At 33.4% G+C, this 27,866-nt stretch overlaps 1 protein-coding gene across 4 annotated transcripts in view; it reads right to left on the bottom strand.

The window, feature by feature from the left end:
* SATB2 (SATB homeobox 2) overlaps positions 1 to 27,866 on the bottom strand; it is a 228,995-nt gene that overhangs the window by 58,452 nt on the left and 142,677 nt on the right. For all 4 annotated transcript variants that reach the window (XM_074302769.1, XM_074302770.1, XM_074302768.1 and 1 more), the window contains 2 exons: positions 13,015 to 13,227; positions 7,186 to 7,341 (listed from right to left, as the gene is read on the bottom strand). In XM_074302769.1, coding sequence (XP_074158870.1) covers positions 7,186 to 7,341; positions 13,015 to 13,227 — 369 coding nt within the window. The remainder of the gene's footprint in view (positions 1 to 7,185; positions 7,342 to 13,014; positions 13,228 to 27,866) is intronic.

Here is a 27,866-nt window from a genome sequence, read left to right as displayed (position 1 = left end):
CACTTACAAAAATGATATTCCCAAGGCCCAGGTCTGACCATGTCACTCCCCTTCTCAAACTCTGTTAGCTCTCTGTTACTTCCAAGATCAAATATAAAATCCTCTGCTTGGCTTTTAAAACTTTTCACCATTTGCCCTCTTGCTACCTTTCTTTCCATTCATCTTATATAACTGACTGCCCTTAACATACTCTACAATCCAATAACACTGGTTTTCTTGCTGTTTCTCGCACATGACATCCCATCCCCAAATCTGTGCATTTTTCACTGGTTGTCTCCCATAATTAAAATGTTCTTCCTCTTTGCTTCCCCCTTCATACTATTGTGGTTTTCCTTCAAGAGTCAGCTCATATCCTATCTTCTGGAGGAAGTCTTTCCCTACTTCCTCCATTTCTCAATCAATGTCAGTGTTTTTCCTCTAAGACTAACCCCCTTACTTTGTATATACATTGTAGGTATGTAGCTGCTTGCATATTGTTTCCAACCCCATCATTAGATTATATGTTCCTTGAAGGCAAGAGCCATCTCTGCCTTTCTTTGAATCCTCAGAGCTTAGCATAGTGGCTGATATATAGTAAAAACTAATAAACACTTGTTGACATGTTTTGATAAATATTTTAGTCGGAGAAAAGTGGTTTTATAATCATTAGATTTTAATTTATCTTAGAATATGTATTTTTAAGTTTCCATATGACTTTAGAAAACAATGGAAATAGTAGTGGACTTAGTCAAAAGACCTGGACTATTGTCTCCTCCAATATTGTATAGCTGTGTGAATGTCAGCAAGTTATTTATTAACCTAAGTCTCAGTTCCCTCATCTGTAATATAAAAGAGGGTTAAACTACTTCTACTAACTACATCACAAGGTAATTGTAAGAGAAGCATTTTGTCAATTTCAAATGCTTCTGTATTTTTTTTTAGTTTTTATTTTCAAAATATATAGATAGTTTTTAACCTTGCATAGCCTTGTGTTCCAGATTTTTTCTCCCTCTCTCCTCCCCACTTCACCCCTAGATAGCGAGTAATCTATATTAAAAATGTGCAATTCTTCTAATCATATTTCCACAAGTGTCATTATGCATAAGAAAAATAAGATCATAAAGGAAAAAATGAGAAAGAAAACAAAAAAGCAAAATGCCTCTGTAGTCTAAGAATCCTTGAAGGGGTATTCTCTGTTTTTTTAGAACCTGCCAGAAAATTTCCACTGCTTTGGAAAAAGCTTTTGAAAACTATCAATTCCAGATTATGATGAGGCACTAAGGCATACCTTAAAACACAACATAAATGTGAATTGTTACTACCGTTCCATACTTATTTATTTTTTAAGTAAACAACATATATTATATTTTCAAATTGTTTCTGGTCTGAACCTTTGATTTTGTCAATGGGAGGAACTCCCAGTAAAGGAAATTCCCTTCAGTGATTTGAATTAGCAACTTTCTTTAGCATATGATCAATGAAGAGTTCCTGGGGCAGCTAGATGGCACAGTGGGTAGAGCATGGGCCCTGGAGTTAGGAGGCCCAATGTGACCTCAGGCAACTAACACTTCTTAGCTGTGTGACCCTGGGCAAGTCACTTAACCCCAATTGTCTCATGGAGAAAAAAAATGTTCCTGAGGCATACAGAAGTTACACTAGAAGAATGTACCAAAAGCAGCACTTGAATTCACATCTTTGTGATTTCAAGGAGGCCAGTCTTCTATTCAGAATGTTTTATTGCTTTTCTCAGAAAAATACAATGGATATTAGGAAGGTATGGTATGCATGTTTCAATACTAAAAGCCAAGTGGTACAGCTGACAAAGTGGTGGACTTGGGGTCTGAAAAACTTGAATTCAAATCCTATCTCAATTACTTACTAGCTATGAAAATCTGGACAAGTCACTAATACATTCTCTTTCAGTTTCTTCATCTTTAAAATGGAAATCATTTGACCAATTCTGATGGATATGCCTCTTTTCAACAATAAAGTGATTCAGGCCAATTCCAATAGACTTGTGACAGAGCCATTTGCATTCAGAAAGAGGACTGTGAGAACAGAGTGTGGATCATAACATAGTATTTTCACCTTTTTTGTTGTTTGCTTGCTTTTTGTTTTCTTTCTCATTTTTTTCCTTTTTATATGATTTTTATTGTGCAGTATGATAATTTTGTAAATATGTTCAGAAGACTTGCACATGTTTAGCCTATTGGATTACTTGCTTTCTAAAGGAGAGGACTGGGGAAGGGAGAGAAAAAATTTGGAGCACAAGTTTTTACAAAGGTGAATGTTAAAAATTATCTTCATGCATATTTTAAAAATAAAAAGATATTATTTAAAAAACAAAATAGAAATCATAGCACTTATATCCCAGGATGATTGTGATGATTAGATGATATAATGCATGGAAAGTTTTTTGTGTATCTTAAAGTCTTACACATATGTATATATATACTATATACACACACATGCTTTCCATCATTATAGTCAATTAGCTGAGATCATCTTGATACTCCCCCAAAAACTCTAATGTTTTTATTGTCTAGTTTATATTTTTACTAAATGCAAAACTTATGATCTGAAGTCCTAAATGTGATACTTTTACAAATAATAGCAAATCTGTAGAAATTCAGTCTACGATAAAAATTTATTAGGGATCATTGTTCCCTCTACAAATGACCTCAAGTGAATACTTTTTTATATTCCAATTTTTTATACCTTTATTAAAAGTGAAACAGCATCTTGAAGAGATGCCTGCAGCAATGAGATGTTGTAACTAGCGCAGTGTCACACAACCAGTATGTGTCAAAGGTATGACTTTTAACTCTCATATTCCTGATTTTATGGACAAATCTCTAAGCTAAGCATTATTAATATTTTAATTATACTTACTTATCAGGAAAAGAATATAACAAGAGCTGACATATGTTTAGACTTTAAGGTTTGTGAAGTATTTTACATACATTATTCAATTCAATCTTGACATATAATTGTGTGAGATATAAGCAATCCTTATTTTTACCAATAAGTGGGATTTGAATCCATACCTCATCTAATTCCATGTGTAGTCTTCTTTAGGTTATACATTTCTTCAGAAAAAGTTATTAGTCATTTGCCAGTGATATGTCACCAGGATCCCTAAGGGGGCTTAATTAGGCCTAGATTGAAAATGAGATCAATGCTTCTGTGCTCATCAGTTATGGGACTGGGCCTAAGTGACTCTTGTACTTCCAGCCTGGATGAGGTAAGAAAATCAGGCTTTAAAAGGAAAAAAAAATTAACTACTGCTTTTATTCAACTAAAACATTAAGGACCAGTACAAATGGCTTATACTGTCAAGACAAAATTTACAATCTAGAAGCTTAAAGAAATGTTTTTGTAAAACCAGATGTTATACATTAACTGAGTTACACAAAGAACAGTAGCTGATAGTGTCATCTTAGTTTATAAAGAATGAGAAAAGTAATATGTGTGTATATATATATATATACATATATATATATATATAGTGTCATCCTAGTTCATGAAGAATGAGAAAAAATTATATATAAACACACACATATGATATATATATATATATATATATATGGAGAGATATAGACAAGGCCCTCAGCCTTCACAAGGGAAAAGATATGGAGATCTCAATAACTAGTGAATATTACTAAACCATACTGGTAATAATGAAGAAGACATTGAGGAATATTTTTCCTAGAGGTTATGGAGATTAAATGAAATTCAAGATCTGACCTGGAAAAGGTAAATAATACTATCTTAGAGTAAGGACAGTAAGCTAGAGATCTGAAGCTTTACCAAAATGTTCCAACACCTTTAACTGTCAATGATTCTCAGAGATCTACCATCTGTCAACTGGGAACTATGTAAAATTACCAAGAAGGTAAAATATTTAATTTACACCTGTCTCTTACCCATATTCCTATCCTCCAAGGTTTTCTCTAGCTTCTCAAAGTTCCCAGTCCAAGCAGACATCCCCTACAAAATTTATTCTCCCTCTGCTCTATCCGAATCAAAATTCTCATTCCCTCATTAATCTAGAAAATGGTCCTATTTGCCTATTCACATTTTAATAAATTCAAGCTTATTCTCATCTTATCACAGATGTCTTCTGGGGGCATTTGCATTTTAAAAGAAGAATTTAGTAATCCCAAAGGATCTCTAATTATTGGATAAGGAGTGAAAAAAAAATTTGGAATTAGTGGAGAAATTGCAGGCATTCCTTGCCTAACAAAACTTAATCCATCCCTCTAACTTCTATCTGTGGGACTTCCTACTTCATTTTCCTAGTCTCCTGAAAATTAAAATTCTAGTTGTAATTCTTTCTAGGAGAAAGAAGGGGTCACTCCTGTAGCCACACACCATCCATTCTTCCTCCACTTCTCTCTTTCAACCAAACCTGCATTTCATAAACCCGAATATAAATGGCGACATTACAACATGAGTTGTCAGTTATCTGATATTGTACCTAAATGTGCATGTACCTACAATGGCTTCTTTGCTATTGGCTTCTGGGACAGGACAAAGGCAGGTTCTGAAAAGATGGCATGGACTATCTTATCTTCACTTATTATCACACCCCTAACTCATATCACTAGAAAGAAAAAGCAACATGTTTCCCCACTCCCAATAGAATGTCAAGTCCCTGAAGGTAGGAACAACACCTAGGAGTATGAATGGGATATAAGTCACAAGAAGTTCAAATAAGAACATACATAAAGTGTGTGGCAAACTTTTTAAATTTCCATACAGATACTAGCTACTATTATTATTAACTGCTTATAGAATATTTCATAAATTCATAACAAATGAGTTGAGATCCATTAAGTTTCACTATATCATATACTATTTGTGGCATTTGATGTGTTGTTTCATAGTAAGCAGGTATACAGGAGAAGCAAAAGACATTCAGTCAGAGAATATGTTGTATAATGTATAAATTTCTTTAGTTATATTTTTGGGTTTTTAGCAAACTCTTTTAGGAAAAGCTAGGTTATGAAGAGTCAATTGTGACTGAAAACAATTAAACAAAAAATAAAATATAAAAGAAAACCATTTTCATCAAACTGTCAATATAAATTGGGTATATTTTGCAAAGTTTTGTTGTGTTTTTTTTTTTTTTAAGTTTGGCCACTTACCACCTTCAGAAATTGATTCTAAGACTTCAGTTCCTAAATGACAATTATAAAATGTGCCCGCATTAAAAAAAAATCATAATCTGTGTTTTTTAAATGTAGCTTTCCTTTTATTTTGCACTTAGTAAAATCTAGAAACTGTCTTTTTCTCTCAAATTCTGGAAAAAATACTACCTTAATTCTTAATGGAAAATAACAATTGGTAACAAAGCTGAGATTTCACTAATTGGGAGACATCAGAATCACTGGGTTATCAAAATTATTTGGGGTAATTTTGTGACTCCTTACTTCTAATACTCAGCATATAAAATCCACAGATGATTATTGACATTCTGAGTAAACGTCACAGACTGTGGTCCTCAGTATTCTTGAAGGTTTCTTATAAAGGCATGCATTTGGAGAATGATATAAAATGCTGATATTTACATGAAGTGAAGAATAAGACACACGTTTGCAAAATCAATTGTGTAGCTTTTATCCACACTGCACATTGACCACATATGTCATTTATTACACAGTGGAAAACCATTAAACGCACAGTAGTTTTGCCAAGTGGCATTATGCATTTAACAGCTTTATTCATTTAGCAGCCCCAACTCTCATTATAGTTTGCCATGTGGTACTTGGGATTTTATGCATTTAACTGCTTAAGAGGTTTGAATAGCATTTCTTTTTATGTATTTCATAATATTGCTGGACTTCATGTTTTGTAAGTTATAATTCATGGACTTCAATGATAAGGATATTCATCCAAAAAGAACACTAAGGATATAGAGTTGGCATTCTCAAATTCCTTTTTTTTTCTTTTCAATGAGTACCATTAATAGAAGAAATATCAACCGTGTATTGTATCTTAAAACTAAATCACATTATATTACTTTCAAAACAATATGAGAAAGCTTATCCTACAAGTATAATTTTATTTGTAATAGTTTATTCAGATTTCTCTCAATTTTGTATATGTATTTTTATTAAAAATCTTAATTATCTTCTTTTTTGATTCAAAAAAATTCAATAAACTGTCTTTCTCTCCAACTAAAGACATGGTAAATGACAAACTCCATGTCATTATTGAATAAAAGAAAGAATGGAAAGGTCTGTTATTCATTCAAGGTCAGAAAGAGACAGTAAGAGCCAAGAATCTAAGCACAAAGAGATCCTGACTCAGGCATATGTGTTCACCAAATTGTGTTTATTCCAAGATATATCTTTCAGAAGTTCCCCCCAGTCATAAGCAAATATGGTCTTAAATATACTGATCCTGGGATGGGTCAAAAGCTACCCTTTTAAACAAGTTTAGATAGATAATATCCTGTCAAGTAGAACTGCTTAAAAAAAAAAAAGAAAAAAAAAACCTAAGCAGCTGTCTACCCTTTTCCCCAGAGTCCCACTTTCACCACACTTCCCATACTCTGAAATAATGTTACTGGATAAGCTATTTTTTTCCCTTTAAGGATTTTAGCACTTACTCTGGACTCCCCCATGAATGTTTTCTGCAGGAAAAACAACTGTATTCTACACATACAAGAAACATCTGACATCCCAAGGTGTCTCAAGGGCTTGTGAGAAGTGGTTATTATAACAAAGTCAGTCATTCCCTTGCTGGGAATAAGGAAGGAGGTGAAGTTACCTGGCTATAATCTTGTAAGTATGCTGTTTTGCTCATTCAATATCTAGCTTACATACATCAAGAAGAGCAAGTCTGAAAATTTTGGAAGAATGGAGAATACAGAGCTGCCTTTTGTCATATGTATGCACAAAGCTATATGCATAAATATATATGTACATACATATGTCTGTATATCTAATATACATGTGCATATGTAGATATAATATTTAACTCTGTATTATGAATTAGATTCTATTTTGTCCTCTGTTGAAAGTAAAAGCAAACCATAATGTAAGCCATGCTGAAGACAAAAGGCAAAACATGACAGATTCCCTGGGGATTATTATTGTTATTATTATTATAGGAACAGATGTATTTTTATTGGTGGGAGGAGGAAAAAGGTCTAATTCCAGCCCTAGCATTTGCTCTTTAAAAAAAAAAAACACTCACCTGACTTTTATTGGCAGCCACTTTGGCAAACAGGGCCTGAGACACCTTGGCCCTTTTCATCTCCTGTTGGATCTCGTCATAAATGGCAGCTGTGATGTTGACGTTGGCGCCTTCCACCTTAATGGGGAGGTCTGTTGTCGGTGTCGAGGTTTTGGCCTACCAAGAGACCATGAAAATAATAATTAAAAAAGTGCTGCTTTCAGCCCAGCCATCTGTGCAGAAATTATCAAAGGATTTTAGTCAGCTGATGCCAAACTGCATTAGCTACGGAGGGACACTTCCTGTCCATTATTCTAATCAGGTTAATTGTGATTGGAAATAATTGCAGTGCATTCCTATAGGACGTTCAAGGCCCTGTCAACATTGTATTCTCCCTCTTACTCATTGTCTACTGAATGGTTCACAGGTAAGACAGGTAGCCTGGGCACTTTACTATCAGCAATCATTAATGTCTGATTGGAAAATTAAACTATAAAATACATATTGAATTACTCTTTTTCCTACTAAAAATGGCAAACCTTAAAGGAAGAACCAATTCTCCCATAAAAAATGAGTAAATGGGAAGAGGTCTCTAAATAATAAATTATTACTCAATTTAATGCACTCCCCTGAGTCTCTCTCATTCTTTATTAAAACTATACATATGACATTTGAGTATGTATGGTTTCTCATCATTATCATCATTATGCTATCCAGACAGTCACCTAATTTCACCTAGGAAATCAGTGGAAATGAAACAAAATTTCATTTCATAAAACCAGGCTTCAGAATGCCTTTGATGTGCTTTTTCATTTTCTTAAACTCATATTGTGATTTTATGTATTCTGTCATGCTCGTTTTAATTGAATGATTTCCCATCAGCTTCAGAGACAAATGAAGGACAATATAAAAGGTATCTGTGCTGCTCAAGATTGTCATAACCCTAAAATGTTTGTATCAATTTTATCCACAACGCTGCTACAGGTTTTGATTCCCATTTCAAAAAAGGTCCTTCGCAGTAAGACTTTGATGAAGAGAGACAACAACAGTCGAGGATTACAACTTTCAACTATTGCCTTCTTAGAACCAATCAGTGACTAACAGGCTGAGCAACAAATTATAGTCAATAACATATATCATCTAAACTTGGATTTTCTTTGTGGAAGAAAGCTTCCTCACTCTCCACAGAACCTCCAACTAACTCTTTTAGTGACACTCTAAGCCAAGAAAAGAAGAAATATCTCACATTTTCTCTCTGTTATATTGCCCATGAGAGGATTATCTCTTAGTTTGGACTGTGCTTAGGTCTAGAAGGATATATGATATAGAACTACTTAGAAATTTAGAGGAACATGTAAAGCACAAAAGATGGGTAGGGGAGAGAGGGGAGAGAGCCACTAGGATATCCATATGAAAATACTTATAATGGCTTCTTGAAGCTGGCCTTGGTGATCTCACATCAGTGCCTTCCCTTCCCTTCCTGATATTAGTTAAATAATTTCATTTCATAAAGTAATGCTAAACAGTGAAAAGTAACTTAGATTAGAAAATGCAGACTTCATTTATACCACCAATGGCCTAACTTATCTCCTTTGTCTCTTTACAAATAAACTAAACCTACTTCTTCATCTAATTTTTTTTTTCAACAAGTCCTAGATTCATTTCATTTTTTTCAGTCTCCCTGTCATCTCTATGGTACCTTCTAATCAAAAATGACATCTACCATGTCCAATACTCCCCCTCAAAAAACTCCAATGATTTTTGACTTCTTTTCTAATTGAAAAACCTATCTTCCTGCTAAGGGTAATTTCAAAAGATGTCTCCATCTCTACCTTCATGATAAGGATAAATCCTACTCTTCAGTTCATAGGATCATGGTTTTTGAGATGAAAAGGATATTACTGCTAATATGACTCAAAATATGCTTTCACATCATCAGTGTTTAATAACTACTTGCTGAGTGCAGTTACAGAAGGAACAAAAGAGATATCCTTTGGGAATCAGTGGCTGCCAACTGAAGAGTTAATTAAGAGAGGGAAGGCAGGAAATATTTCAGATTGATTGGTGGAAGAATATTTCTTTTTAAATTTATAATATTGTCATAGAGCACATAAAATAATTTTTCTCACTGCATTGAGCTGCTATTTTTTAAAAATATAGGAGGGTAAAAAGAAGACATATGGTTAGATGACCAAAGTGGCTGGTTGTGAGAAAAACATATGACTTCTCTAGGCCATTTGTCACCATACTACAGGTGAAACTAAGTTTTCATTCTATTTTGAAAAGACAATAGTGTATTTTAAGTGCATAATTATTCATCTTTCACTCAAACATTAAAAGGATCAAGAGAATGACCAAATAGTGTTGTGACTACATTCATAAAACACTTTTAAATAATCAAAATTATTTTTAAAAGTGCTCAGAAATCTCTGAAATTAAATTGGTCTCCAAAGGATACTTATGCCTAGGAATTTTCTAACTAAGATTTTCAACTATGTGGAGAAAGCCAATAACTATATGGAATTGCAAAAAAACTTCATCCTGAAAGATACTATGTCTTCAACAAGGTTCCTAGAATTTCTGTCAGAAAGTTTCCATAAAGGATATAAATACGAAATAATCAAATCAATGATGTGGTGAGAAAGTATTAAGAAATATATGGAAAATACTGAAAAACTGAATGAAGAAAATACTGAATTTGTTTTTAGTGAGCCTGCATATTAGTGAATAAATGCAATAAAAGTTAAGAACTTTTCCAATTAATAACTAGCACAAAAATTGCAAATAAATACCAGCCAACACATCTCCAAAGCAATCAAGAAAGGAAATTCTTTGTTTAAATCATGTTTTTTGTACATGAAAAGCAAAAGTTATATTTAACCAAGTGCAAACATTTTGATAATAGCAATGCTGAGAACCTTGCCTTATATTTTACAGGAAAAATAATGAGGCCCTTTGCTATGTCTTCTCTTTTCTCTTTTCCTTCATCTCTGATTCATGTGATAAAGTGGCTCTGAGCCTTATCATGGGTAAACCCTCTTATTCAGATGATCCCATTCCATCCCATTTCCAAAAAATTACCTCTTCCCTCATTCCCACTGAGTCACTTATTTTCAATCTCACTCCATCTACTAGATCATTTCTTATTGCCTACAGTATACTGATGTTTAATCTGAAAACATCTTCCCTTCATCCCTACTATCATCTTTTCTATCCACAATAGGTGCCTCTACATAATCTGGCTTTTGACCTTATTAATTCCACCAAAAAACTATTCTTTCCAAAGTCACTTATGATTTCTTAGTTGTCAATCCAATGGCCCTTTCTCAATTCTCATTCTCCTTGACCGCTCTGAAACCTTTGACAGTAGTGATCACTTTCTCCATTTTGATATTCTCCTCTAAGTTTTCAGGACACCATTTTCCTGGTTTTCCTCCTATCTGATTACACTTTCTTTGTCTTGTATCCTCCAAATCATACCCTTTAACCTTAGGTGTCCCTTAGGTTTTGTACTGGGCTTTCTTCTCTTTTCCATCTAGACTACTTTAGTTGGTGAACTCATCAGCACCCATGAATTTAATTACTATCTTTATACTGATGAGTTTCAAATATACCTTTCCTGCCCCAATTTCTCTGCTTGCCTTCAATCTCACATCTCTATATGCTTTTCAGAGATCTTAACTAGATATCCAGTGGTATCTTAAACTCACTGTGTTCAAAACAGAACTTATCTTTCCCCCTAAACTTTTCCTACTTCTTACTTTCCTATTACTGTAGAGGGCAATATCATCTTCCCAGTCCCTTATATTCCCAACCTAGAAGTCATCTTGCTCTCCTCATTAATACTCAACCTCCATAGTCAAGACTGTCAATTTCACCTTTGCATCATCTCTAATACTCCCTCTTCTCTCCTTTAGCCATTATGGCACAAACCCTTGTCATCTCATGCCTGGATTATTGCAACAGCTGCTAGTGGGTCTGCTTGCCTCAAGTTTCTCCTTCTCTATATTCTCTATTCAGCCACTAAAATTATTTTTCTAAAATGTAGGTCTTATCATGTCACTCTCCACCTCAATAAACTCCAGAAGACACTGGACACTCCAGTGTCTTCTTATCTTACTGCCTGCAAAAGAAAACATAAAATATTCTACTTGGCATTCAAGACCATTCATAACTTAGCCTCCCGCTACCATTCCAGTCTCCTTACACCTTACTCCCTAACCCATATTCTTGGAACAAGTGACTGATCTCCCTGATTGTCCCACAAATAAGAACTTCATCTAGAGCACTCTTCTTCTGCTGCTCTGAATACTGATCTTTGTAGTTTCCTTTAAGTCTCAACTAAAATCTCATCTTCTACATGAAACCCTCCCCAAACCTTCTTAATTCCATTGAATTCCCTCTGTTATTTCTTATGTATCTTATATATAGCTAGCTTACAAAGATTTACTTGGGGGCAGCTAGATGGTACAATGGATAGAGTGTAAGCCCTGGAGTCAGGAGAACCTGAGTTCAAATTTGGCCTCAGATACTTAACACTTTCTAGCTTTTTGACCCTGAGCAAGTCACTTAGCCCCTATTGACTTGCAAAACAAAAAGTAAACAAAAAAAATTTTTAAAAACCAACCAAATATTTGTTTGCCTCTTGTCTCCCTCATTAGATTTTTAAGCTCCTTGAGAGCATGTACTGTTTTTGGCCTTTTGGTATCTCCACTACTTAGCACAGTACCTGACACAGTATTTGCTTAATAAATGTTGATTGATTGACAAAATACAGTAATAGTCAAAGAACCTGAGTCTAGATGCCACTTCTGATAGTTACTAGCTGCATGATCTTGGGCAAGTCACAAACTTGTACAAGTTGAGTCTTCTCCTATGTGAAATGAGGGTAGTAGATTATATAGTCCCCAATCTAGCTCTAAATATAAGGCATACATAAATAAATGTAGATATAGACATAAAATATATTAAAATGTTATTGAATAACCTTAAGCATTTTAATTAAAGCAAAGTCCTATCTTTGTGTCTAATTCAGAGATTGCTCTATCAATAACTAGAATATTTAAATTAATAAACAGAATCAGCTTGATAGAAACTGAATGTGTATACATGACAAACATTTAACAATTATAACTTATCTATGTTATAGATATTGTAAAAACACTAAATCAAGATGTCTATATCATGTGATTACTTTAAGAGTAGGAAATGGGAAGGATGAGGCTGCTAACTGAACTGAGCTGGCTCAGCTATTAGCATTTTCACCTCCAAATTCTGCAATGCCTTGACCTTGGTGAGCACACATGACTTCCAAGTAAAAGTTTTTGTGGAAAGGCTCTTGGACAGAATAATGTTTACAAAGACGTATTTTGTATGGAATTATGAATGAGTCACTGAAGCTTACAGCATCCTATAGTTAGGCCATCCTAATGAGTAATAGCAAATAGTTACCTTCCTGCCTCATCAAATCTATTTTTTTATACTTAGGGAAGCCCATCATTAAATTTCACTGTTTAAAATTCCCAAATATTTTGAGCTCCAACTATCTAGCATCACTTCCTCTTTTGCTTCCTCTTTCACAGCTATGTCAGGGAAGAAAATGTAAAATAGAAGTTGGAATAGTGAAATCTATATAGTCTAAGAGGAATCCTCTAAAGGAGTGTAATCACTACATCACTCTATGGTCATTGTTGTTATTCAATGTAATCCAATCAAAATATTGTTTTATTCACTCAATTGTGGTTACCTATGGCTCCTCATACCCATATTTTGGTAGTGAAATACATCAATAGTGCCAGAAAATTTTCTATTAGAAAAGATAAAAAGAGGATAATAAGACTAGAATCTTACCTGGGGAGTTCTGGAGGAGCTTGGACTACTGGAAGCTGAAGATACCATGCTCACATTGGGGTTCATGCTTCTCTCTCTCTCATCCTGATAGATACGATCCCTTTCAACTTCTGGCAGATTGAGAAAATTTTGCATGGCCCTCAGGTTTACCAAGAGAGATTGGGAGGCTGTCCTAGGGTCTTCTTCCTTACGCAGAATTTCAGACAACAATCCCTGGTTCAAAATTAAAAAAAAAAAAAAATTAAAGAAGCCGTGTATGTATGTGTTCATGTGTGTATGCATGTGTGTGTTTAATATGTTTGTTATAACCAGCTGGGCTGTGATGTCAGGAACCTCTCTCTGATTCCTAAGGGTTCTCCAGTGGGGATATTTTGTGGGAATGTGTTTATCTTCTGGGGGCTGAGCTTTATTTTGGGACTATTCTATTCTGACACTTTATCATCACTGTAATAATCATCTGTGTGCAGAGATGCCAGATAGCAAGGTAGGCGCTTGGGAAGAATTGTGAAACTGCAATTACCACCAGGTGCCTCCTACAAGTATTTCAGGAACTGTTAGAACTATCTCTGCTTGAAACTGGGAACACTTGGCAGTCCTGCTCAGCTTTACATATCTGCCAAGTTTGGTAAATTTAGTTCCGACATTTAAACGGCACAGGAGATTTACATCGATTTAAAAAAAAAAAAAAAAAAAAAAAGTTTGGCTGAGTTTCTGTGACTGGCCAGTGTTTTCTCGTGGATGTCACTTGTGTGTAAATTTGTGACAGAAAGCAAAATGTAAGACCTTACTGAAGAAGCAAAAAATGTTAACCCTTAAATTGCTTCCATGAGTAAACAATACGAGATAGTTAAGTCCAAGGATATTGAGTATCACTCAAATAACAGCATGGAAACAATCATTACAACAAATAAGGTAAAAAATATAGAGCTGGAAGAGACCTCAAAAGTTATCTAAACCAAGCCTTCCTAAACTTTTTTCCACTAAAAAATCATTTTTGCCCAAGAGATTTTTATACAATCCTTGGTATGGAGGTATACAAAAAAGGTATAGAAATCAAACATTTGCTTATAAAAATTATATTTTTATGACCCCCCCACATTAGGTTATAGAATCTCATATAAGGTTGCAAACCACAGTTGAAAAAAACTAGAATCTAGACCAACCCCTTTATTTTATTTTATTTCCTTTATTTTCATTTTGGGGGGAGAGAAACTGAGGCTGAAAAAAGATAAATGACTTGCCTAAGATCACACAACCAGTAAATAAAATTTTTAAAAACCTGTGATTTGAACCCAGATTCTAGGATTCTCAATATAATTATCCTTCCATATACTGGCAGATACCAAATGCTACAAAAAGACCAAATACATTTCATTTTGAAAATGTTACAATCTTTCTGAAATAACTGTTCAAAGGTATAGCTTTAAATGAAATATTGATATATATGCAAGGGTAAATGTTATAGCAAAATGCACAAACGGAAGCAAGTCTGATTAATGAAAAACAGGCCTGAGGATGGAACAGTCTCAAAGAACTAGAATCGGAGCTGCTTCAAAAGCCATCTATTTGGAGTTTACTAACACTTAGAAGCATCACTGCTGGTCAGCAGTTCCACTAAGATCATTTATATTGAGAGCAGTGAACAAAAGTATGAAGAAAACAAGCTGACACTAAAATACTCTATTATTAATTTATGCATATAATTAGAAAAGTAAAAGTAGAATAATATGATATAAATAATAGGAATGTGTAATAGAATCGAAAATAAAGTATCACATGACTATGATCTTCATGTACAAGGCAGTAAAGGAGGGAAGGAAGAAGGAAGGCAGGGAGGAAGAAAGGCAGGGAGAGAGGGGGGAAGGCAAAAAAAAAAAAAGAGGAAAGGAGAGAGGGAAAAAATAAGGAGAGAAGGAGGGAAGGAAGGATGGATGGAATGAAGGAGGAAAGGAGAAAACAATACTAATTACAACTGACATACTTTCTACTAGCTCTGTGACTTGAGTGGCAAGATAGTTTGAGGTATGTTGGCTTGGAAGAGTCAGCATAACTGATTCTTAGTAAGAAAATCATTTATCATATGTAGTAGAGAAGGCCCTATTGAAAAGTGATTGAATATCTTTGAGATAAAATGTAATTGACAACAAAGGTCATACTTCACAAGATAAGAATAAGAATTCAATGTGCAATTTTGTGAAGCTTAAGAACATTTATAGAAGTCCATGTGAGCATGCACACATTTGTGAATATGCATGTAAAAATAGCCTATAAGTGAATGGGTTCTGGGGAAATCCAGACATCTTTTCACACTCTCAGAAGCAGCAAGTGGTACTCCTGGCTCCCAGAAAAACTTGTACTAAATAATGTTTTTTTCGTTCTAAAATCAGAAGTCAATTCTGCTTTAAGTTATATTGCTTACAGAGTTCATCTCAATACAAACTTAAAGCATCATCAAAGAGGAAAAAAATTCTTTAGTGTATACTTTTTAAAAATATTTCTTTTTTTTCTATTCTACAAGGCAATTTGGGGTTAAGTAATTTACCTAGGGACACATGGCTAAGTAAGTGTCAACTTTCAGAGGTCTGGATTTGAACTTAGGTCCACCTGACTTGAAGGCTGGTAAATCTATCCACTGTACCATCTAGCTGTCTCTCTGGTATATTCTTTCAAGAACACTATTATGTAAGGAATATTTAAGTTATAGTACTTCAGAAAATCTCCAGTTATTAAAACTTTATTTCTTTGCATCTCAGTAATCTTTATGATAGAAAATAAAATCAATATTTAGTGGCAATAGTCAACATGCCTCAGACATATTTTTAAGGCTAAATCTCTTATGAAATGATTCTTATAAGTATAGCCAGAACAAATTATAATGTACCTTCAAGTAGATGCTTTGTATAGAAGATGAACAGATTATTAAAATGTTCTTTTTTGTTTAATAGTAGCAAACTGAAGCTAAAAATTATATCTTAGTTACTAGTTTCAAGTAATTAAAAATCATGGGCCTGTTATGGCAAACTACACTATGACATTTATAAATAATTGTATTCTGTGTGACTTTTAAATATATCTGACCTTTAAGTCACATATATTCTCTACGTTCTGATCTGCTGGATAAGCTCATAGGGAAATAAATTTAAGTATATGAAAATGAAGACCGGCTTCTATGACAACTCGTGCTCCATTAACAAAGGTTTTAAGGTAGAGAAACATTCATATTTTAAAGTGCTAGTGGAATATACTATTTTCTGTTTCCATCATCTAATTGAGGGTCTAATCACAGATATAACCAGCTAGAAAATGATATTGTATAGTAGAAGAATATTGAATCTGGAGAGAAGAGGATCAGAGGCTAAACTTTAATACTACTACTAATCTCATGGATGAATTTAAGCAAGTCACTTTAATTCTATGGGCTTCAGCTTCCTCACCTATAAATGATGAATTTGAACTGGATGATTTCTAAGGTTCCCTTTCCAATATCTCAGATCCTCATAAGGTAGTTAATATACATTTCTTTGGCACATAAGCAGAATCAGAACATGGACATAAATGGAAATAAAAAATATATATTTAATTGAACCAAACTCTTGTTTTTGGCAAAATGGCATTATTTTTCCTACATGCAGTCAATAGTCTGTGGCAAAAGGATTTAAAGTGTTTTGTTCTACATATGCATGAACCTTTTTGCTTGTTTTGATTTAGCTCTTTAAATTCAGATAGTATAGGCTGATTTAATTGATCTTTTCTAAATTTGGAGAGCAGCTAGGTGGCACAGTGGAGAGAATACTAGGCCTGGAGTCAGGAAGACTGAAGATGCTGAATTCAAATCTGGCCTCAGACACTTACCAGTGTGTGACCCTAGTAAGTCACTGTACCCTGTTTGCCTTAGTTTATTTATCTGTAAAATTGAGAAGAAAATGGCACACCACTCCTGTAGCTTTGCCAAGAAAACCCTAAATGGAATCATGAAGAGTTGGGCATGACTAAAAAAAACTACTGCATAACACCTGAATCTAAATTTTTAATTGGAAATTGGAAATGTTGAGCTGGCTCATTAAAAAAATCATAAAAGAGAAGAAAAATTGGAGAAAATCCATATCATAAGAGATTATGTGGCATAACATTCAAAGGGTAACATTGGGATCAAAAATACTCATTTAACTTCTTCTTAAACTTAATAGTTGTGTGACCATGGGTATGTTACTTAATCTCTCAGTGCCCCAGGAAACTCTCAAGACTAACCTGCGATAGTGAAGGAGATAATTGCATTGTGAGTTCCCAAAATCTTACGTCTCAATTGAAAAACAAAACAAAAATAAAAAATAAAGAACAATAAGTAATAACAAATCACTGAACTTAATTCGCCAGGAAAATAAATCCATGTAAAATTAAAATAGTTATAAATAAACTCTACATTAATCATTTCTCTAACAGAAACATTTAGCACCATAACATCTAGAGCTCTGATTATCAATCAACCAAGAAGAAGGTATCATTTCTGACAGTAAGATTATGTTGCTAGAGAAAAAGGAAATGTCATTTAATGCCTAAATACAGCAAAATTTTTTTTGCTTTAAGAAAGGTGAGTGGAGAACTCAGATGGGAAAAAAGCATGCAAATACTGAAGATAATATAAATTTTAAAAATTCATAAATCAACTAGGATATGGCTTATTAAATTTTTGTATCAATGATAATAAAACATATTGTAATTATTGAGTAAAGTGGTCATTATGTATTTTCCTCATCTCAGGCAACTAGCATAGCCTTCTCAAGGGACAGATGATTACAGTTCCTTCCTCAGATTAGCCAAGGCTATGTAAGCCTAGGAAACATGTTTATTGTATGGGAGGCGACATTTGCACAGGGCAACAGAATGTCTAACACCAGTTCTCTGTGGGGCATCTTTGGATATGAGTATGTGCCAGGGCACATAGGGTGTTGAAGAGATGAACATACAATGAACATTTTTTTAAATCCCCATAGATCCATCCTGTGGAATTATTAGTTTTTATATTATTTCTAGGAATAGTAGAATGTAGGGAACATTAAATAAAAATTAATTATTCAAGAAGTAAAAACCAAGATCAATTAAGTATTTATTAAATAGTTATGTACAAGTCATTATGGTAGCTGCTTGGGATTGATTTCTATTTATTAAGCACACATGTAAAATTATAACTTCAATTCACTTTTAAACTAGAAAGAATAATTCATATAGAAAGAGGATCTATATAAGCAAAAATGTGTATAAGGAAAGGAAGGGGTGCCCATCTACTGGGGAATGGCTAAATGAGTTATGTTAGAAAAACATAATAGAGTATTAGAGTTAAATGAGAAATGGCAAAATAGTTTCAAAAGGAACTGGGAATACCTCAAATGAATTGATAGAGTGAAGAGAGCTATATTAGGAAAACAATTTATATGACATTACAAAGAAAAACAATTTTAAAAGACTTTAGAGCTCTGATTGGAACAATGATGGACCACAAGTCCATAAGACTATAGGTGAAACACACTACTTATTTCTGGCTAGAGAGGTAATGGACTATAAATGTTTCTTAAGAAGGGTTTTGTATTTTTTTAATGGTTCACTGGTTGGGAGAGGAGGTAGGAGACACTAGAAATGAGACATAATAAATTCTTAGAAAAATGGTTTTAAAGAATGTACTATACATATATAGTACAAAGTATTCTCTAAATTTATTTAGAGTAATTTAAATTACCTTATACTTTAAATTTTCTTCTGTTTTTAATTTTTAAGTCAAGTGTTTTTTTAATATTGCAACAAACTATTTTCCCAATAATCAACAAATTAGCATCAACACATTAAATTTCCTGCATTGCTAAAACAAAACAAATCAAAACAAAACAAAAAAAAAAAACCTCTATTCTTTTCTATTAAGTGCATTACTTTCTCAGCCATGTTTGCATAGGAGCCCTTCCCTAACTTAATTGTTTACAGATCGGCATCTTTTATTATTATTATTTTTAGTAAGTGATTTGTCCAGGTCTGCACAGATACTAAATGTCTGAAGCTGAGATTTGAACTCAGACCCTCCTGACTCTAGGACTTTTGCTCTTTCAAGTTTTTCTTTCTTTTGCTTTAGAATTCTTAGCATCTTCTAGTTGCCCCACAACTGTTCACAGAATGAACATCTAGCTTCAATCCCTAGCCCTGGGAAATCTGCTAATCCTATATGTAAGACTAGAAATTTTCAATTCTATCTGCTTCTCTTTCAACTTTGATATTTGATAAATTTGTGACTTCAACAAATATCCCTCAATAAAATAGATTGTAAGCCAGTCAAATTATCTAATCTTAAATAACTTTTCTTCACACTACTAGAGTGGGAGATTTGCTTTGGATTTATTGACCCTGATTAGAAACTAAAGGAACATATAGACTGTTCCATAGGTATCCATCACTTTTGCCACAGCTGGTCCATCTCATTCTCTATTCTTCTGACATCCTTAAATGACATTTTTTGGTAAAGTACTTCTAACTCACACCTACCAACTACCTCTTCAAAGCTTTGTAGGCAGTAGCACAGTAGTTCTTTGGTTACTGCTTATTCCATTTTATGGTATTATTCAGAATCACCAGAAGAATGTTATTATAAAAATAAACCTCTGTTTCAAGAAGATGCTTAAAGGCTGTTAATGTGAGGTAATTGAATACTTTCTCAAAGGTTATTTAACCAATCTCTTCCCATTCCTTTCAGGGCCCAATTCAGCATCTGTATATGATGCTGAAAGAGATGGAAAAATATATAGAAAATGAGACACTTGTATGTTTTGTCAGGTACATATTGGGATATTAGCAATAGGCATTGTTCATCAATTCATCAAACTATAGTTATTGTTTTTCTGCATGCATTTTAGGCCGAGCTCCTTTTTAATGATTAAAGATATAATAAAAACAGTCTCTGCAATGTTCTGAGGATTAATGTAATCAACACAATATCATGTGCCAACACAAACATCTGGAAAATGTTATCATCCATATAGAAACTTTCATCTAGATAGAACTCTAGGCTATACATTCTCTAGGACAGTGACTAACCTTTGTAGATATTGATCTCCTTACTTTGTCTCATTTGCTACTAGGAATCAGAGAGTCAATAAGTTATTTTTGTTAATATATCTTTCAGGAATAATATGATTTTGACATCAACAAGAAGCACTTTTTGGGAATGTATTGCTCTATTTTTAAATAATCTAACAAGTTATTTAATTCTTCCCATCTAATTATGGTGTTGTTCAATGGTTTTTCAATAATGTCCAACTCTTCAAGACTCTATTTGGGGTAACTCTATTTTGGGGTAATGATAATTACATCTATAATAATAATTTAAATAGTGTTTTAAGATTTCTAGTGTTTTTCATGTGTTATCTTATTTGAGCCTCACAACAATTGTCTTATAAGTGAATTTATACTGCAAGCCAGTACTGCTTTTGGTTGCCATATCAATTGTTTATTGGCTGAAGCAATTTTCTAGGCACTTTTTGGTTTCTATCTTAAGTAAATTATTTATATTGGTTAAATATCCTTCAGAAATGGTTACAGAGTCTAGGGTAATGTCTCTTTTTAAAATGTATTTCCTATTTTTCCATGTGAACAGTTTTCTTTAATCCCTAGGCCTTCCAAAAACACTTGACAACCTCAAAATCCCTTCTTCCTTGCCTCCATCAGTGACATCTTTTTAATTCTTTATTGATAGAACTCTTATAAGGAATTTTAAAGATTTTTTAAGTTGCTGTTTTGAGCCTTCTTCTCCCAAAAGTCACTCTGACAAGCTTCTAAAGCTATGGTATAGAATTAGTCTCTCAAGTTCTTTAAGTTCCAAAGCTTAGAAATGGATTTAAAGCCCTAGGTCTGACACTTCATACTAAAGTGATTAGAACTCTCAAAAGTGTCCCCCCCCCCCATTTTTTATCAGCCATAAGTGAGTATTATTTGTACTATAAACCTGCCAGGATTGTTTTATAGGAACATTTTATAATGATTTTAAGATCATTACCCTAAAGCGGGATTGAAATGGTAGCTACTCCTAGGTATCCTATGCAAAAACTAAAGTTGTAAAGTACCTTGGATGGGGCATGACTTTATGAAATGGACAAATTATTTAACATATCAATATTTTCAAATGTGAAATGAGTTGACAGGATTACATATGTAATCCTTCAAGTTTCTCCCACCTTCAAAATTTTAGGCTTCAAAGTAGTGTTCTTGGGATGCTTTTTTAAGTTTTCCACCCAATTACCCGAGCATTAGAAACTATCTCCTGAGACATGGCACATTTCACATTAGACTTGCCCTAATCATTTATCTCAAAACCTATTCTTCTCACCAATTCCAAATCAAATCTATTGCTAGAACTTTTATAAAATTTATTCATTAAATATTATTAAGAAATCTCTTCAAACATTTTATTTTATTTCTATTGAAAGACTTCTTTAGTAAACAGAATAATATCATGGAATCAGAAAAAAATTCCCTTTTTCCTAAATGTCCAAAGAAAATAAAAAAAGTGTCATAGCTAAATCAACAGAAAATTAAAGTGATCAAGTTTTAGATGATATGACGTTTTAAAAATTTTAAACATAAGATATTTCATGTCTATAATTCTGAGTTATTGAACTTTAGACAAACTAACAAGCAAGCATAACCTCCTCCCCCCTCAAAAAATGAAGTGATATTAAATAATCTGTTCAGCCTTTTTGTCACCTGCAACAAATTAGGCTTTCAATATGCAAAACATCTTCCTTCCAGAAAAACAAATGATCATGATTCCATTTAATTGTAATTTAATGAGGCATAATTTATTTTTTAAAGTGATATACACCAGGTGTGTGCTGAGGAAACTGGTCCAGACAAACCTAAGTGATTCTATTTAGAGAGAGGCTCAAACTAGCTGGAGATTGTTTTCATTTCTGTAAATTATGTTTCTGGTTGTGGCAGTTGAAGTGGGAAGTAAGTAAAGATAAACTACAATGTTCACATATTTGTTGTAATACATACATTTGTTATAACATTCCTTTGATAAAGGAATTCCAACCTCATTTCAACAAATATTCGTTTACTATAGACAAAAGTGTGGTAATTTAAACATTATATATTAAATCACATAATTTAACTTTTATAATAATATAGCTGATTGTGATGATGGGGGATGGGGCTTAGGGAGAAACCTTTTATTACAGCTTTTTAAAAATATTTGCACATTGCAAGGTTTAGAGGCAAACAAGTTCTTTCTCATTACATATTAATCACTTCATTCAGTGATTAAAATTCTGAATAATTCGTTGAATAAAAAAAAACAAATAAAATTCTTCAAGGTTATTCTCTTTAGATAGTTCCTTTCATGTGTATGGCATAATAGCATATTTGTTTATATTTGTATTTCAATTAAAATTTTCATCTTTTTCTCATGAGTGCTTTGTATTAATGCACTACCCCAGATCCATATGGAAGAAATGGCCACTTCTTTTGACAATAATTTCGTTGGAGTAATATTCTAAAAAGCAAATAAACAAATCTAGAGACTAAAGACTACAGTGTTCTTAAAACAAGATCATTTTTTAAAAATCTGAGTCACAGTCCTAATCATTCCCTACTGACTTCAAAAACTTACTTTCTATTTGTTAGATTCTCTATTTGTGCCAAATCAAGCTATATCTATTATGGACTAAATAAGACAACAAATTTTCACAATATGAAATCCCATAATTTATCCAAACTAAATTTTTAACTCTTTAAAAAATCCTGCAGAGCAAAGAAAACTATTTTGGCTTTCAGACACCATATACATTGGTACCAGATGCCATCTACACTACTACTCTGTCATACTATCAGTATTTCTTCCCTTTCCTAAAACACCCCATAAAAACAACCCCATAAAAGAGTAACCTGCTACCAGAATCCTCTCCTCTTAGTATCCTCTGTGGATTAAATGTTAACATTCCTTATAAAAGTTACATAGTAGAAGTGCTGAATCAAAGAAATGAAAACTTAATTCCTGTCGAGTATCCTCTGAGCTATATTCCTGCAACATCTTATTTTAATGACTTAAAGAATGGACCACATTTAATAGCATTATAATCCTTGATCAGGAGGGACCATTGAGCCTGACTAGTATAATCCCACAAATAAAACCTGGTTTCTTAGATGAGGAAACTGAGGCCAGATAAGTGAAAATGATCTCTCCAAGGTCCCAGGGGCAAAAAGTAATTCAACTGGCATTCAAATCCAGACCCTTTAATTCTAAATCATTTTACTGTACTTTGCTACACTTAAACCTGTTATTTTAATGATAATGCATTTTTACACTAAATTTATGAAATAAACCAAGAGTAATACTTCACCCATTACCAAGTGCTCCACACTCTTACAAAAGGAATAAGGTGGTCAGTGGTACTTATGAGGGTTTTAAGTTCTAATTTTAAATATCCAATAAGAGACAGAGAGAAAAAAGCTTAATTTTAATTTCACATACTTAAGAATTTATTATTTTCTTAACAATATTACTAAGAAGAAACATTTTCAAAGAAATCCAACAATTAAAACATTAATATTCTTTGAAGCACCTATGTGTCAGGCACTATAGTAAGTGCTGGGAACATAAAGATAAAATTGAACAGTGTCTTAACTTAAGGAGTTTACATTCTACATTCTAAGGTGAGGAAGACACACAAATTTGTAAGGATAAATAAATATAAAAATTGATACTAAGTAAAAATCATGGGGTTTTGTTTTTGTTTTTTTAATTGTTATTTTTGTTTTTAAGGATGCAGGGAAGAACTAGAAGCTAAAGGACAAAAGTATGGCTAGTCAGTAAAAATTCAGTTTACTTTTGGTTAAAATATATTTGTATGATAATCAATGTCAAAAGGATGCACATAATAGAGATCAGTGTCTTAACCCATTAATGTTCTAGTCAAGGACTTATCTTTCCCCCACAAACTAATGAAGGTAAATGGGATCAGATATAATAAAAAAGAAGTTATTTAATTCACTTTTGATAAAGAATTACATATAAATTATACTACATATGAAACTACTATAACAATAATTTACTTTGACTATGACAGTTTTTCATTCCAATGGCAGCTTAAAAACCTCTTGAAATATTATTCATACTCAGTCTCCTCAACAATGCATCCTTAGGTAATAAGTTACTTTAAAAGATAAAGGTATGTTCCCCGAGCGCATCTAACCGGTTCACCAGTGTTCTTGGTGGCTAATGTATTTTCATTAGTGTTCATTTTTCACACAGTTTTGAAATTCCTAGGTCCAGCTGGGATCAGAGCCAGAAGTATTGGAATTCTCATGAGAAAGCCTGTTCATACCAAAGGCCTAGACCAGGCACAAAAACTGAAGTGAATCTCTTAAATTTTAGAGGTTAATCCAGGGTTAGCTGAGACAGTGAAAAACTGCACAATGTTAGAATGTTTTGACATCCTACCATCTAAATAAGTAACATAACTTCCTTAGCTACAGACAATCTTCTCCCTCTTAGTCTTTGTGTCTTTCCTCTCAAGTCTAAAATATCTATTTTTTTTCTCTTGTGATACAATATGAAAAAATAAAAGGTTTCACCTTGGATGCATATTACAGCCTACAATTCTGCTACAAACCTGACTCCTAAAGCTCATTTGTCTAATGCTAAAAATACTCTCTCTGGAGAGCCTTGCTTAGCCACAAAGCCAGAGTGTTTAGTCTGATTTGAATAAAATGTATACAGGGCACAACAATGACAATTTGATTTTTATTATTAAAAATGAAGTGTTAAATCCTCAAAGAAAATGTTGTTATTGCATTAGTTTAATAAGGCCTCTCTTTTATTATAACATTTCTTTATTAGAAAAGACAGATGATGCATATGGCTTTTTTATGTGGGAGAGACAGTACTTAGAAAAATACCCTCTGTATGTATAAATGTATGAGCATATATATGTACAATCAAGATATATACAAATGTGTTGTTTTAGAAATATATTCATGATGGAATTTAAAGACTACAAATCTCCAAATGTATCTACATGAATACACATATAAGCACTACTCTTAGGCATATTAAAGACATACGGCAAGTGAAGCAATCACAGAAGAGGTGCATGCAAACATTGTAGAATTCTGCTGTTTTTATAGAGTAGAAGTTCTCTCTTTGCCTAGCAGCCAACAGCAAACTCTGGTTAAACATGTATTGAAATTCTGACTCACAAAGTATTCAGGATCTTTTCATTCAGACTACTGAATAGAATTAAATTAAAAGAAACTGAAATTCTGAGCAGTGTGAACTCTGCTGTTGGAACAACTGTTCCATATTCACCAAATCTGCAATTTATTAAATTAAGTACTTTCCTTACAGACAGCATTCTCCTTCTTGTACAAGAGGAGAAAACTTTTGTGACCTGACACATAGGATGTAAAGCAAACAAGACAACACGAAGAGGTTTCAGGATACAAAACATTTTTGAAACAAAACAATGACTAGCCCCCCTTAGCTGTACTATTTCTATAAAAGCCACACTTGATGATACACAAAGAAGTTACTCAAAATAAATTTCAAGTAAGCTTACCTACCATACTCTCCCTGCCCCCAAAAAGACTTTCCAGAAAGAAACCAAAATTTTTTTTTTATCTATATACAACTTCATCAATCTATCTGAGCATCTAGCACTCAAATACTCTACCCCTCGGGATTTTTGTTAGTCTCTTTTGGTTCTTATCTAATCTGAGCAATTTTTCCCAGTTTCTTTTGCTGGTTCATCATATTTATTATACCTATGGGTGTACCCCAAAGCTCTGCCATAAGTCCTCTTTTTTTTTCTTAACCTATTTTGTCTTATGGACTCTTTAGCAGGTTGGTGAAGACTATGTACCCTTTCTCAGAATGATTTAAATGCATAAGATAGAAAGCATAGAATTACAAAAATTTATTATATTGAAATGCAGTTATTAAAATATAACTTTTACAAAGTTCAAAAACCTTAATTAAAAGAGCATTCTCATTTTGTGAGTCTAAGCTGTCATGGATTCAATTATCATCTTTCGGTAGAAAAATCCCAAATATCTATATATCCAGACCTAATCTCTCTCCTGAGATCTCATCACATATCATTAACTGACTGTTAAATGTTTTGAATTGTATGTTCTATAAGCATCTCAAACTCAACATAGCTATAATAAAGCTAATCATCTTTCCCCCACTACCTTTATAAATTTCCCTATTACAGTGTAGAGTATCCTTCTTATAATCACCCAGGTTTAAAATTTCAGTGTTATCTCCAACTTTTCATTCTCCCTCACCTCATATGATATAATCAAAAAATTTACAAAGTGTGGTCTAAGGATTCCTTAGGGTCCCTGAGAGCCTTTCAAGAGGTCAAAACTATTTCATACTAATACTGATATTTTAATTTCTAATATGATAAATATTTACATCTTTTAAATTAAATGAATTAAAGTTGTGTGGGGTCCTCAACCATTTTTAAAAGTGTTAAAGAGATCCCAAAACAAAACAAAAAAAAAATTCGTTTGAGACATTAATCTAATTGCTTGCCAAATCTTTCATTTCTACTTCCATACCTCTCATTTACATTTTCTTTGCTCTGCTCACACTACTAATGAATAAAAATGAATGTGCCTACCCAAAAGTAATAATAGATTAAAGATTTGCAAAATTACATATAGTATGTATAAATATAAATTTATAGAAAATACACACATATAAATAAAATATAATTTGATCCTCACCAAAAAAAAAAAAAATGTGATACAAATACCACAGATAACATTTTTTCCAATTTTATAGGTAGAGAAATGGAAGTTTAGGGGCAGCTAGGTGGCGCAGTGGATAGAGCACCAGACTTGAATTCAGGAGGACCCGAGTTCAAATTTGATCTCAGACACTTAACACTTGCTAGCTGTGTGACCCTGGGCAAGTCACTTAACCCCAGCCTCAGGGGGAAAAAAAAAAAAAAAGAGAGAGAGAGAAATGGAAGTTTAAAGAGGTTATATAATTTTCCATGGTCCTATACGTAAAGAATGATTGGGGCAGATTTCAAACTTAGGTCTTCCTGCATGCTTTTAATCTACTATACCATGATTATAAGATAAGACCAGTAAGGTAGCAAGCACAAAAACATCTGACCCAGGCTTTTAGGTCATCTCTTAATCTACATTGACTATTGCAAGTTGTGTCTCCAAAGGATAGCTAACAACAAAGAACTAGAAGACCAAAGAATGGCCTTTTAGTACTCATAAACCTCCAAAGGGGGCTTCCCGCTAGTAGTTGGTATCAATTAGCCAGCCAGACTAGATTAGCTTTTCCTTCGTTATAGTGCAGTAAAGTATGGAGGCTAGTTGATACGAAACATACCCCTCCCACAAAAGTTCATTTTCACAAGTATATATAGAGAGTCCATCAAAAAGTAGGTTCATGCTTCAAATATGTGTGGCAAAGAAAGCAATGCAGAAATTCGTGATCCACTTTGGCACTGTTTAGCAGTCTTCTTTCTGGGTTCCTGAAATTGTCTTTTCATCAGGTAGCTGTTTGTTGATGATACAGACACTGCATCAGATGTTCCAGGGACACTGCTAAGATGCCAATAAGTGTTAGGATTACTAGGTGAGAACTCAGGTTGTCTGGACAATGACAAGGTGAGAATTCAGGTTGTCTGGACAATTACAAGGTGAGAACTCAGGTTGACTTGATAGTTCTCTGGCTCAGATTCTAAGAGGAGCAAGCTCATTGGTTGGAGTACTTCTTCCCAGAAGCCCTTGCATTATCCCACACCCATTCTCTGGGAGGATAAAAGAGGCAACATTGGGCCTGGACA

Source organism: Sminthopsis crassicaudata, chromosome 3 (assembly GCF_048593235.1).
Source record: "Sminthopsis crassicaudata isolate SCR6 chromosome 3, ASM4859323v1, whole genome shotgun sequence".
Lineage (NCBI taxonomy): Eukaryota > Metazoa > Chordata > Mammalia > Dasyuromorphia > Dasyuridae > Sminthopsis > Sminthopsis crassicaudata.
The sequence above is the reverse complement of the archived record's forward strand: the minus strand, read 5'-3'. Positions and strand labels throughout refer to the sequence as shown.